The sequence below is a fragment of the Thunnus maccoyii genome, chromosome 18 (assembly GCF_910596095.1).
Source record: "Thunnus maccoyii chromosome 18, fThuMac1.1, whole genome shotgun sequence".
NCBI lineage: Eukaryota > Metazoa > Chordata > Actinopteri > Scombriformes > Scombridae > Thunnus > Thunnus maccoyii.
In genome coordinates this window covers 22,376,529-22,391,155 of record NC_056550.1, presented here as the reverse complement: position 1 = coordinate 22,391,155, position 14,627 = coordinate 22,376,529, and the positions used below count along the sequence as shown (strand labels likewise).

Genomic DNA, 14,627 nt, shown 5'->3' with positions numbered 1-14,627 from the left:
GTGAACAAACTGTATGCATGTCTCACAGCTTGAGTTTGGTTTAGCCATGAATCCTATGGGTAAGCTGCTGGCATGAAGAGTTACCTGGCTCTGCATCTTGCTCTGCTGTTTGAGGCGGAGGTTCTCTGGAGTGTCAGCCACACAGGTGAAGTTTGTCTTGGGGTAGTGTCTGTATAATAAAACACACAAAACAGCACAGAATATCAGTACACAGTAAACACACACGGGCAGATGCCAGCTTTTACTCAGACTCCCACTGTGATGCTCAAGCCTAGACTCTAAAGAGAAAAAAAAACAGCATAACTCAAGCAGTGTGCAGTCTGTGGCCCCACAGTGGGGGCATTTGTTATTCAAGGTGGTCCTGAGGTTGAGTTAGGAGCCCCTGTAGACAAAAGGCATGTCAGTATAACACACAATGCTCTGTCAGTGGGAGCCAAGGTAGCCTGAAAAAGAGGAAGTGAGGCAGGGGCTGTGTAGGGAAGGGGGGAGATGAGAGCCTCAAGGTTGCAGAGTTTTGGAGGCGAGCCATAGCAGGTGTGGAAAAAGCTTTCCAAGCTTACAAATAACAGGCACACACAGGCACATACACACACACACACAGGCACATACACTCATGGGCACGGCCCTATGGGGGATAACAGGAAGAGGGATAGCGCGCAACAGACCCAGCAACAGGGTCAAAGAGACAGTGGGTGAGTGTGAATGATGTCATGGGCAGCCCCCCTTCAGCGGAGCGTGAAGGCGAGTCTCTTTTCTGAATGGATTCTGGGAATTTTCTTGACAGCCGCAGACCCGTAACCACCCGACCTCCTATTGCTCAGTAGAAAAACGCTCTGCCTGAAACAAATACAACAAACATAAATATAACAGACGTAAGCATTACGCACGCACGGCTTCCACGCAGACATGCATGCATGCGGCACACCGAGCATCATTCCAAAAGCCATTCATCACACACTTGCTTATTGATTGTTCAAACTGATGTCAACGGTTTTACGCGTGCAAGGCATAAGTCTGTGTTTTTATACACTGGAGGCTTCTGTGCACAAGTAGCCTTCAGGTCCACTAATAATGATGCCTTGCAGTTCAGTGTGTCTTTAAAGGGGACCTATTACGCTTTTCCTTATTTTCAGTCATGATGTTACAATGTCAGATGTTCATATTAAACATGGCCAAACATATGTAGAAGTAATCCCTGCGAGCAAAAAGCACCGGCTTCAGACTTCTCTGAACACTCGGTTTCCAACGTTTTTCCTACTTTCACCCTGAGTTGACATCGGCTCGTGACGGATTTCTTTATATGGTCATCTAATCTATGCACAACGCATGAGGTCACTTCTCCGCTCCACCAACATAATGGAATTCTTCCATTGTTTTGGGGGTAGACACACCGAGCCATGACTCGAGTCGAGCTGGCACGCTGTGAGTGTTTTTCCATTACACGGTAGGCAAAGTAAAATAAGTTGTTTACCTGTTGAAGGTGTGATGGTCAGTACCAGTGTTTGATAAATAAAGAGTTTTTTTGAACTGTGAATCATGCAAAGCCACTCTAGTGGAGTTCAAAAATAAAAATACAGAGCTGGAAATGAGCATAATAGGTCCTCTTTAAAGCAGTGAAAACACATGGCTCAAATCCAGCAGGAGAAGAAGAGCCGGCACAGCTTATTAACAACTCAGATGGACTGTAGTTCCCAGCCTGCCTCAGGGTGCTGGGTGACCTCAAAAAATCTTCAACCACTATCCGTGCCTCTGGGTAACCCATTTAGGCAATATGGTTTCCGTTTCCTTGACAACATGGTAAATAAACTGTATTAGCATTCATCCTGATGTGATTATGGGATGTAAAAAAAATTAACAAAGGACTGTGGTTGAAGTATTTTACATAAAGAACTGTAAAAACTGAAAAAAAAAACAAACATGTGAGCCACTTGAAAGAAACCCCAAGGACAGTTTCAAAGAGTGGGAGGCGGAAAATAAATGTAGTAGGATCTGAACAAGAGCAGAAGTTGATTGATGTCAGCGTTCCAAGCCCTGCGATATACAACAAACCCGAGCACTTGATCCCTTGCCTGCATCCATCCATAAGGCTGGAAACAAAAGCAAGTCTGTGCACGCTCACAGTTGGCTTTTACAACTTCTAGTACTCATTTACCTGAAACGGCGGCTATCAGAAACATTCAGATGTAGTGGTTTGCTAGTTTGCTGGTTAGCACCTGAGGCCGGGCATGGAGGCGAAGCAAGCTAATCAAACGATGCAAATGAAACTACGCTAAGATAAGATAATCAAAGGAGCAAAGATCCCACAAAGACACGCCACTCTTTTGTCATTTACAGGTGCCCTCTGCCACTGTTGAGTGCAAACATCTATTTATAACATCTCAAAGGAATAATGAACAAGCCCGCATGGCTGGAAATCGAGAGGAATATTTTTTAGGACCGACTCTTCATAGCGTAGCAGTAAAGCTAATTCATCCTCAATACAGCTGTCTACTCAGCCTGCGTAACAGCAACCCAAAGCATGTTTTCAGGCTTCGAGTCTATTTTCCTCTGTTTTACATGTGTAACTACAGTAATTCGGCTCTGAGCGCTTCCAACATGCGGGTGACCTACACTCAACACTGTACCTGAACGCCTCCAGCGTACACACAGATGGAGCTGCTCACTCTACGCGTTCTGTGTGGACACGGTGTTAAGATATGAAAATAAAGCTGAATTTTTGAATATGTCACGATAGTCGCGTCTGACAAATGCATATCTGTATGGACACAATTGACATAAATAAAAACAGATTTTGCAAAATTATTTTTTTTGACTGCTGTAAATGTTTCTCTTTCTTGAAGGATATCTCAAAGCCAGGGAATAAATAATATCTATTAATATTTTCTGGCTTGGGTGTATCTAGGTTGTGGTGGAACACACTTCCTTTCACGGAGCTAAAAACCGCTCTGTTTGTCGGAGACAAGAGGCAATAGTTTCAGTCTCACACGCCCTCACAACCAGCATCTGTGTTAACAGCTTTCCTGTCATCAATGTGTCTTTAGAAAGTGTCCTTGCACTTAAGGTTCAAGCAAATTGCTATACAAACATACAACAAGGTGGCAGATATAAGCTTAGTCACTCAGTGAGGATCTTGTAATGTGTGTCTGTGTGTGTAACCATGCTTACATTTTATTTTTTTTTGCCTGTATGAGTGAGTCACAAGAACACTCATCTATCTGTCAGGTTGTATAACAAGGTAATAAGTCGCAGGCCGGAATGTGTGACACATGCACAAACTCAGTTAGCCCTGTGAACTCTAAAGAAGGAGTGATCAAAATGGAAGGGAGGTACGGCTGGGGGGGTGGTGGAGGAGTGAGGGGGGCCACGCATGTGTAATCACGCGCATATGCACACACACACACACACAAACCGTCTATCGTGCAGGAGGAGAGACCTGTTTGCATACTGGGACCAGGAGATGTTGTGGCTGGCTTGACCCTGTGAGACCTGGAAAGGTTGTAATGTATTATTCAAGAGGGACATTTACATGTACATATCGTCAAACTCAACAAGTTCAATGACTGATCATCACAGAACATCACAGTAGAGGAGCTGTAGTTAGCAGCACTGGTGAAAGACAGCTAGCAAATAACAGGATATCTGCTGTACTTGACTGGCTGAATCCATTATACACAGTGACGCTCATATATCAGAGCTCATAAGGTCCCGTTTCGACCAAAAGTTTCAGGTACTTTAGCACCAGAGGAGCTAATCTCAGAAACTAAACTTGGAACTAAAAGTCTCCGTAGAGCAATCCTGTTTGCGTTTCCACTGTATCTGAGGAACCAGGTAGATCATGAACATTAGACCCATGAAGAATTAAAAAAAAAAAAAAAAAAACAACAAAAAAACAGCAGTGCTTGAAATGTAGCATTCACACATGAAGAAAAAACAACACAGCTTTGTCCTGTTCTTTGTATTTGAGTTGGATGTAATGAATGAATGAAAAGGAGAAATGCAGAGGAGAAAACTAAAACCGAAACTAAGAGCGTCTGTCTCAACAGTTGATCATCTGTTGAGTGTAAATCATCCGATTGTTTGACGGCGGACATGACCGACATCAAACAATCAGAAAAATAACTTTTTATTTCTCTCATTCACTGGATTTGTTCTAGCTACCGCTGCTCCCTCCTCTCCTCATTCACTCTCTAGCCGGCTCATCCACCGCTGCAGTTTCTCCCTCTGTCACTCACACTCTCGAGTCCGGAAGCCGAAAGCAAAACCTGAATTCACTTTTAACATTAACAAATGAGGAGAAATGTCCTCCCCTCGTCCTAAATCGATACTAGAATAACTTGTTTCTTGTTTTATGAATGAAGCGGTACACGAGTTGAGTGTGTTTAACCAATCAGCGACGGTCGTCCCTGCAAACCCCGCCACCAAAGCTCCTGTACTTTTGGAGAGTACTATCCCCTCAGCAGAGACTTTCTAGAGGGTAAAACAATCCCCTTAGAACGTAATTTAGACCCTGGTTCCTCCGGTGGAAATGCAGGTAGAGGAACTGAGTTCCTCAGAAGGTTCTTAGTCCCTGGGGAAAGTTCCTGCGGTTGAAACGCAGCTTTTGATATTTTACTGACTAGGCCTCTTTTCTTCAGCTTTCAATGAGAAAGCAACCTTTCCCAGACTAATACAGAAGGCAGCACAGACCAGGAAGTGACCTGCAGTGGCACGCCACAGTGTGAAAGTGGTTTTAATCACGACTGGTTATTTATTAACAACATATCGAGAAATGACCTCAAACTGTGATTCCAGATAGTGTGAGATGGATATTAACTCGCAGGCAAGTTTACATCCGTGACACTAAATCAAGACATTTGTCAAAAGTTTTAACAATGGTGCATTGATGTCCAAAAAAATGTCAGACTATCAGCCATTAACGCAGCATCCCAACAATGGCTCCGGCAGCCTCCGGAGGAACTGAAGAATTTATGTGTCTACTTATTTGCCCTCTTAAATCTCTCACAATCCCCCCTGTGACTCTAGTATCTAATCAGGGATGGGATTCTCAGGGAAGAAGCGGGTAGGAATACAGTAAAAACAAACAACGCCTATATCAATTACTAAGGACAAATATAGAGTAATGATAAAGTAGTTATCCCACATAATAATAACAGAGAACGTAGCCTACATTCCTTTCCTGAAGTGGGAGGCACTTCCACTGATGATGTTTACTCTAACGAGGCTTGTTTTAAACAAACGGAAAGAGGCATAATAAACAGGCTCCCGCAGGCTCACTCCTGCTGGCGCGGTGAGCGGAGGGAACATCACGAGCAGGAAAGGTGAAAAGAGATGGCGCTTTAGTCTGTGGAAAACAAAAGGTGACAGCGGGACGACACCTGCTGCAGGCGGTTAACTGATTGACTGATCTAGATGTGAAGGATCAGAAGTCGACACAGTGTCTCAGTGAGACATTAAATAAGGAAAACATTTCATTTTTCAAGACACAAATTATAATATTTATAATTATAATATAAGGTTATAATTAGGCCTGTAGAGAGGTGTTAGTCACCTAACCCCATATTCTCAAATGTAGAGCCTCGACAGGAAACTAATCTGCAGCTATTTTGATAATCAAATAATTGTTTTAGTCATTTTTTGAAGAAAAATGCTGAAATTCGCTGGTTGCAGCTTCTTGAACGTGAGGATATGGAGCTTTTCTGTGTCATACATCTTTTCTGTGTCATACATCAGTGACAAAAAACAATAATAAAGCACTAACAAGCCTTTTCCATGGAAGACATTTTGATATGTGGCAGTAGGAAAAGCACAGATGTAAATCGTCAAGTTAATAATGGCTGAATTTGAATGGCTGAATGTAGTTGCTTCAGTTTCAGGATACTAGCGCTGCTCATGTTGGCTCACTGTAACACTGCCGTGGCTTCTTGGGACACTTTAATAGAACTGAGCCATTGTTAACATTATTGGTAACATCTGTGCTTTTCCTGCAATGTCAAGTCAAAATGTCTGCTGCAAAAAATGCCTATTACATCCTTTTTTCGATGCTCGTGTGTGTGTGTGAGGACAAATAGACACACTCAGCAGTAAGCTGGTTGCACTCCAGAAACAGTCCAACACATCTGGTTAACCTGGAAATTATTTGCATGTATGGAGGAGTTTTGCCTATCTAGATCGGGCAAGTAATAATTTGTATTTTGTTCTATTCTCTCAGTTTAACATGCGGTAGAAAAACTGTTTCATCTTGAGAGAATATGTGCAATTATCCTAAAGCTGCGTGACTACATTTTGCACACGACACACAAGTCAGGAGCAAAAAAGGAATTAGGGGGTTAACTACTGGAGTACCTGGTTAGTTGCGAAATCAGACTGAATCATTCCTTACATCTGTGTTGTCTGATTGGGAACATGTTTATTGGTCTTTGTGGCAACAATAACGCTCATGTAGCCAACTTTTGGACCATTACAGTGCAACAAATTTGCTTTGCGTTCATCCAGTGCACTTTTAAGCCCTGCGGCGAGCAGGATAAAAATCAATGCAAGGTTTTAGACATATGGAAAAGCATATTGTAGAGTTCTTTGCAAATATTCCTTGCCAAAAAACTGCTATCACTTTCTCATGTACTGGAAGGAGAAAACAATCAAGTGTCATGTTATTATACTCCAGTCTTGGCACAAATAACTTATCGCTGGTATTAATCTGTGCAACTGGCAATAAAATGGCAATTCAGGAAAAATGCAAAAAAAAAAACTTGTCAGAACATGAAGCAACACTTTCTCTCTGCATACCCTTTCAGAATATACACACGCACGCACGCACACACACACACACACACACACACACACACACACACACACGGGGGAGAGAAGAAAATCATTAGAAGTAAGGGGAGAGGGGATTCCATGGATTCCTGATGAGTATTTAGTGTGTGATTATGTGCTGAAGCGTGAGTGGACATGCTAGTTTTCAGTGTGTCCGCCTGTGTCACTGTAGAGGAACTTTAGGAATTTCCTTTGTTGATACCCCCCCCACCCCTCCCCTCCCCTTCCCAACTGAGGAGGGGAGGAGGGAGGGAGCCACTTTCCCACACCACATATAGGCCTTTTTCTCTGAGGGGGGAGCTGGAATAGTCACAGATAAACAGCAGAGGAGGGATAGAGGGGCCTTAGTTGGGTTACAACACACTCACACACACACACACACATACACACACATTTAGAGAGTCTTATTTCAGTCTGTGGACAGATTAAAGACTTCTGCCAGTGTCTTTGGGTTACAGGCTGAACCATACGAGTAAAAGAAAAAAAAAAAGAGACATACACAGAATGATGATCTAGGGACAACTTACGCATTGCAGTATGGTCTCTTCTCGAAGCCTTTGTAATTCTTCATGTTTAGAGTCATTTTGCAGACCTCGCAGCTGAAGCATCCTTTATGCCAGTACTGTCAGAAACACAGAGAGAGAAGACAACATGTAAATGCAACAGATATTTGAGACGTTTTTTTTTACTGAAAAGGAAAGTATACCACACACAAACACTGTTACACCAACTAGCACAGGAAAGCTAATTGAATGAGTAAGGTCAGAACTACTTTTTATTCCCTTGAGATTTCACAAGGACAAGAGCTGGATGCAGAGAGAAAGAATAGTGACTGTTAAAAGAGTATGTGAAACAAGACTAGGTCAAAACCTAGTGTCTAGCTGGACTGTGTATGAAATGCTAATTTGAAATGACAGATACAGGAAGTGGCAACACATGGCACCAAGCCCCCCCCCCCCCCCAGGAAGAGCCAGCGGTAAATCCCCAAAGAGCTACACTGATCAGTTGATTGGATCATGTTCTCTGCGGGATGACGACGGACAGTAACTGGCCGTTAATCTCGGGAGTCGGGCCGCTAGCGGCAGAGATGACCGGCTGGTCTCACCCAGATAGCGGCTCCTCGCGTCTCCGAAAACGTCCTAGTAAATTTCCAAACAGGCTTTATTTTTTTGGGGATAAACTGGCCACATATTGGGAATCTAAATGGTTACTTTCTCGCCTGAAAAAATATTGAAAATTAATAAAACAGAGAAGATTACAACAGCTTTTAGCCTGGCTCACAATATATGCCATTGCTGCAGGTTGGTGTGAAATGCATTCTGCACTCAGCTGCCCCAAGCTCCAGCAGCCTTCGACCCTTCGGCTGACCAATGGTGTAACTTCATCACTCAGCGACTCACTCAGTCAGTCAAGGACAGACATTCATGTTTATAGGCCGGGCCCCACTGATGCCGTCCAGTCAAAACAGTATAGCAATGTGGAAACACAGCAGTTTGTGTGTGCAGGCACTGAGCAGATAAAGAAACTTCCACTTCTGCAAGCAAATTGCATGGTTACTATTTATAAGTAGACAGAGCTAGCTTTAATGAGGAAGAGCTGTAAAGTTTGTTACTGACAAGTATATATCTGTTCGTCTAATCTGATGGCATCATTTTGACACCTTTATAATTAGATTATGAGCTCAGATCTACACGTGCAGCTTGCAGCTTTTGTCTGTTTTTTTAAGTTGGGCTCTGAAGGCCACATTTTGACTCCCTTCCTTCCGTCTGTTCATCTCTGCAGGCCTGCATGTTTCTGTAACTCCTCTATCCATCTTCATAAGAGGCCGTGCCTCTATCTTCCTCAGCACCCTTTCTCCCACCCACCGCCCTCTCGCCTCCTTTCCTTTTCTCTCCTGGCACTGGCCTGATCTGCAGCCTGAGGGTTCAAAGAGGGATCGAGGGAGGGAGGATTGGATAAAACTGGAAGGAGGGAGGAAACATGAAAGAAGGAGCTGGAAAGAGCGAGAGGAAGGGAGCAAGCAGGGGAGGGGTGGGCAAGAGAGAGAGAGAGAGAGAGAGAGAAAACGCCAGAGAGTGAAGCAATGATCTGGCTGCTCCTGCTATCGTCAAGGGAAGGGAGGGAGGAGTGCAAAGATATGGAGAGAGAGAAAGAGAAAGAACGGGAGGGAAAGAAAGAGGGAGTCCTTATTAACATGGCCTCAGGGTGCTCTGCCACCCCTCTCATTCTTTTTTCCACTCTTTATCAATTTATACACCAATTGCCCACACACAAAACACTAACCTTCCAAACAAATAGCACAGAAAAGATGTTTCAAAATAGAGGATGAAACTGCAGAAACACTAAAAAAAGTACAACATCACTTTCTCTGCATTCCTTTCACAAACACATGCAAGTTTGATCCCCCAAAGTCTTCTCTGGACAAGAAGCAGACAAAAAAAAAAAAAATCCATAATTTCCCTGTGTGCAGTGATAGTTTGATAATGCGGCGTGTGTTACAGCACCGATACACAGCTGGCAATAAATCACCAGGATGTTCAGGTTTTTGTAGACACAATCATGACGGTGCTATGTATGAAAACATGATGAATAACACCACACAATGAATGATTCACTTCAGACAGCTCTCCTTCCATTATCGAATGATCTAAAATATGGCTTCAGGCTGGTCTTAAGAAAAGTCTTGTCTGTGCTGTCTGGATATAATGGACCACCCAGGGTGGTATGTGCTGACAACAGGCAAATTTATGTGTGTGTTTGACCTGGGTGTTTGTAGCTGCGGGCCTGCAATATTGTACAGAGGTGGACAAAAGAGAAGGCTCAAAATGGAAACTGGGCCTGAGCTCTGAATAGTGGAACAAACTCCTTATCCCACTACAATCCAATCAAGACCTGAGTAAGATCTCAGATGGACACGTAGTGTTACTTGTTCCATTGCTCTCTCTCTCTCTCTCTCTTCATTGCTCTGACTAGTACTGCGATGGTAATCCCTTTACAAACAACAGCATATTGCCGGCAGATTCCATTTCCTCTAGCTTCAGCTGATTTGCAGCTGTGGTGGCTGCCATCTTTGCATGCAGTTTGTTAGCAGCCCAGTGCAGCCACTGCTATTGTTATCCCCTTCTCGTTTCCCAGGGGCAGTTCTCCCTTCTGTGGTAATGGTAAACCAGGGATAAACCATCATGGTGTGTAGTAACACAGAAGTGTGAATTCAAATGCTGAAGATTAAGGAGAGCCTATCAGCTGAGCATGGACTTTGATACTTCTGTTGTTTCCCAGATAAATATTGACCTTGGATGTATTCCAGAGAACAAGCCTGCTCAACTCAACTGTTTAGCAAACTATTCCTAAGCCTCGCCCAACCTGCTAACCCACATTACACCCAGGACAACCCTCATCTCCCTCCCGTCGGGACTGGCTAAAAACTTGATATTTTCACCCGGATGGGTGTGGTTTTGCAGGACATAGCAGAGCACGCTTCAGCGAACTCCATAACGATATGAGATCAGTTTATTTGATGCACGTCAAGTATGAAAGCGTGAATAATATACTATTCATATTTCCCTATCATTTGTATGTTAGGTGTTATATCTACGTATATGGAAATTGATAGTCTGCCTCGTAGGCCCATTTGGGCAGCTATAGATGCAAGATGCTACACTGACATCAGAATACAGACTCCTATCTGAGTAGATTTTTATTGTTGGACATAATTTAGTCCATCTTAATATTCATATATTCTAGCACTATTTAGTTGTACATATTTTCCAGTGTAACGTTATGATGGTCAATTTGAGAATTTATCAACAGTCAGGTAAAAGTCATTTGAAAATCTGCAGGGAAGTCTGGTCCTACGGTTGCAGCCGTGCGAGGAGGAAAAATGGAAATGCAACTTCATAAATCGATGATCACAAAAAAATAAAAAAATCACCTTTGTTTGAAGTTACAAATAGGCGTGAGGTCTCCTGTAGGTTTACTCTTGGGGGTTAAGACAAAGATTAGGTTAAAATACAACTTTTTAAGGTTACGGTTTTGTTTGCTTATCCAAAAAGTGACAAGATGACCCAACGCAAGCCAATGAGAACATGCATCAGCCACACGACACTCTGTGTGACGCAGGATGTTAAGGCACCGACCGCCCCTCGGTGAAATACCAAGTTATTAGGGAGCCCCCACCTCCCAACGCCTAATAGATAAAATGACCCTCTGATACTGTTGTTCACTGCCTCTTGATTGAACAATTCACAGCAAGCAGACAGCTGAAAACACAGGTGTTAAAATGCACCGGAGGTGGTCAGAGCTGCATGTGTCCACACTTGTAGTATAGTGTGAATATTAAAACTTAAAATCCCTGACACATTAAAAAAGGACCACCTGGTGAACTTTCAGTATTATTATGTGTTTAATTGTGTGTGTCTGTGTGTGTGTGTGCATGTATCTGTCCGTAGTTAATCTCACATACTACTGGACCCATCAGCCAAACATTTTTTGTGCACATTTATGATTGTATGCTCAAGGACCTCTCGTGGTTGCAATAATTCACCATTATTGAAAAACCTCTTTTATAAGGCGTTTTATACCACCGTTGACTGCTGACTCTTCACTCCTCTTAACCAGCCGGTAGAGACAACAACTGCAGCAAAAAGGCACTTCAGTCAGTCGTCTAAACTAAAAAAACGAGTCTGTTTCAGGCCACATTTTGGCCTTTGTCGTTGCTCCAAATCTGACATCCACAGAAAAGTTTAGTCTCATCTTGAGCCGGAGCATCTGCAGATTCATTCCATACCTGATATGTCATTATCCGCTAGTCAGGCACAATACCAGATGAATAAATCCCAGTTTTTGTTAGCTTCACCACCATCTTGACTGAAAGGGAGCCGGGAGGGACAAGTGAGTGAGATTCAACTCTTCTTTGTTTGGGGAGAGGAAGGTAGGGAGGGGCTTTATTTTGTGTGGTGCGTTACAACAAAATGTTTTAAATAAATAACAAAATGTTCTAAATAAATGCAGTGTTTGAATCGGGAAGTTTGGACTTATCGTCCTGTTTATTGTTACTCTTTAAAGTTTATAGAGTTAGGCGAACCCAGGAGGACGCTTGCTTACAATACCGTTACACTATTCTATGCTTTTTAAGGAAAACTGAAGACGCACCTGGTGGAGATCTGCACTCTACTGAGAGCAGTTCTGTATTTAGCCGGCCACAGGCATTTCTGTTTGTGGTTGAAACTGCAACCACTGCTGAGCACTGATGCCCACAGATAAAATCAAGTGTGTGCAGGGAGGTGAAATATAATCACAAGTGGTCACTCGGGACACATTTGAGACGCATTCTAATGTCAGACATGAACCACCACCCATCTCCTCTGAACTGACGCACAATCTGAAGGAGGAAGGGACAAATACAGATGTGTGGGTGACATAAACATCCTAAATGTATGTTACAGATTCGATCCAGCAGTTAGCCTAGTCCGGCTCCAGGAAAACCTGGCTCTCGTGTACCGAGGCACGATCTGGCAGTCAGCTGGAAAATGAGGACACTGCAGAAATGGAGCCCTAGATATAAAACACCCTTAAAAAAAAAAAAAAAAAAAGAAGACAGCACTGTCTCTCAGCATCAAGGTAGCTCAAGGGCACATGTGTATGCGTGTCTATATGTGTGTGTGTGTGTGTGAACGTTAAATGTGTGTTTGTACATGTGTGTAGTACTGTATGTAGGTTATATGTCTCACTGCATGATGTATGTGTGTCAGCGGAGATCCAAGACTCCAGTCACAAGCAAAAATGCTCAGTCAGCCTCACAGCTTCCTCTCGGTGGGAACCAAGTACAAATTGGCCTGGACAAAAAACCCCGCAGCTATATGGGAGGTCAGCACAAATCCAGACACCATGTATGCACCATAGACTGTAGTACACACACACACACACACACACACACACACACACACACACACACACACACACACACATCAGACACACAGGGACGGTTAGTGAGAGTCTGACCAGGAGCGTGCCCTCACATGCTAACTACAGACTGATTGAAGACAATTAAGTTCCTGACTAAAAGGCATTAAAATGCTGCAGGCCTGTTGTGTCAAGCACTTCCTTTGTAACTATTAAGCTGTGTTTAGGCAGAAAACAGCCCTGTGTTAAAACAGTGCAGGGGGCTACGCCGGTGGGAGCTTAATGTTTAAGGTTGCAGTGAGAAAATATAATACAAGACAGGAAGTGTAGTCGGAGCAGACGGATTAATGCATTCGAAGGCACCAAAACACTTGCTTTACTATTATTAACTATTACTGTTTGTAATACTAACAGACAGGATTTTACAACTCTGGAAAGTTATCTCGGAGGCAACTAATTTATCTTCTGTCACGCCAATCATGAGGTAAACAGTTGAATACGGCTTTCCCGGATTATATCCAATCGTGTTGCAGCAGAAGTCGGGACAAATTCAACTTTTTTGCCGGCGTTGTTTTGCCGGAGCACCAATGCATCAACGCACTGCCCCCATTCAGATGAATGAGAGGGCTGCGTTTTCTCACAGCCTTTGTACTAGCTGCTACTTAAACCATACCACTAACCACAGGTGCACATTAACAAAACCATCACTGTCGTTTGATTTTAATAGAAAACTCGTGGGAAACATTGGTTGGTCACCTACCAATGTAGAGAAAACAAATTTCCCAGCAGTTGGTCGGTGATCTTTTCTATACTGATAAGATGAGAATTTTTTGACAATATCATTTTATTTTTAGATGGGGGGGGGGGAAAAAATCATGTTAAACGGATTTGCATGGTCCACTCATCTGGTAATCATCTAATTAAGCATCAAAGAGAGTCTTATAACACTGAAGGACATCCCTTGAGACCCTGATGAAATGTTTCATGACTCTTGGTCAAATCAGTGGTGATTAACAGTACTTTAATCTACACTGCTTTGTTTTATACTTTAGAGGCTGGGTTTTTCTGAATTCGAAAAGATGTTTCAGATGTTGTTGACTCAGATGTTTATTTTAAACCAATAATGCCTCACTAAAACAAAAAAAAAACCACACACACACACACAGCGGGCCATTATAGCGGCTTAGTCCGTGGCTGTGTGAGTGTGAAAGATTATTCTTGCGTAAGATAGCACATGCCTAAAGACAAAGTGCCCACATCTGGTTGATACTAAAACAGGAAACTAACTCATTAAAGCACAATGGTTAATTATTGGCCCTACCTGACGCCATTAATTTCTACCCGAGCCGAGGGCTTTGTTGCTGGCGAGCGGGCTGACAGTGATTTGAACCGACACACTATGATGGAGTATGCACTTAACACAGTTCCCAAACCACTCCAGACGGTGATGTGCACTTAGCAACATACACATACTGCCGCCCCGGCAACGAGTCATTCAAAATAAAATTTAAAAAAAAAAAAAAGCACTGTAAGGGTGAAACGCTCTTCTGCTTTATCATTAACGTGAATAAGGAAATGTTTTACGGCTTCGCAGCAGTTAACGCTGTCAGTTTGTCTTTCTGTTAATTTTAATTTAAAGCAGTGGAAGAAGGAGAGAAATAAAGCTGTAATAGATTTGGAAAGCAAACAGAACATGTGTACTAGTTCCTTTTTTCTGATTAAATTTACTAAGGAGAAGTACCTGGGCGCTCGCTGTGGAGTCAACTCAGGTGATTCAGACCGTGATGTGTGTGTTTGTGACTGTGAGTCACCGAAGGGAGGTGGACTGTGCGGTGGCTGGACCTTATTCCTCACCTCTTTTGGCATTCGGACAACATGAATCAGCTCTCAGAATAATCTGTCTAAATACA

General features: G+C 43.0%; 1 protein-coding gene across 2 annotated transcripts in view; it reads right to left on the bottom strand.

Annotated features, from left to right (window-relative positions):
* The window catches only part of lasp1 (LIM and SH3 protein 1), a 36,199-nt gene that overhangs the window by 17,041 nt on the left and 4,531 nt on the right, over positions 1–14,627 (bottom strand). For both annotated transcript variants that reach the window (XM_042393050.1, XM_042393051.1), the window contains exons 2-3: positions 7,344–7,438; positions 85–169 (exon numbers count right to left, since the gene is read on the bottom strand). In XM_042393050.1, coding sequence (XP_042248984.1) covers positions 85–169; positions 7,344–7,438 — 180 coding nt within the window. The remainder of the gene's footprint in view (positions 1–84; positions 170–7,343; positions 7,439–14,627) is intronic.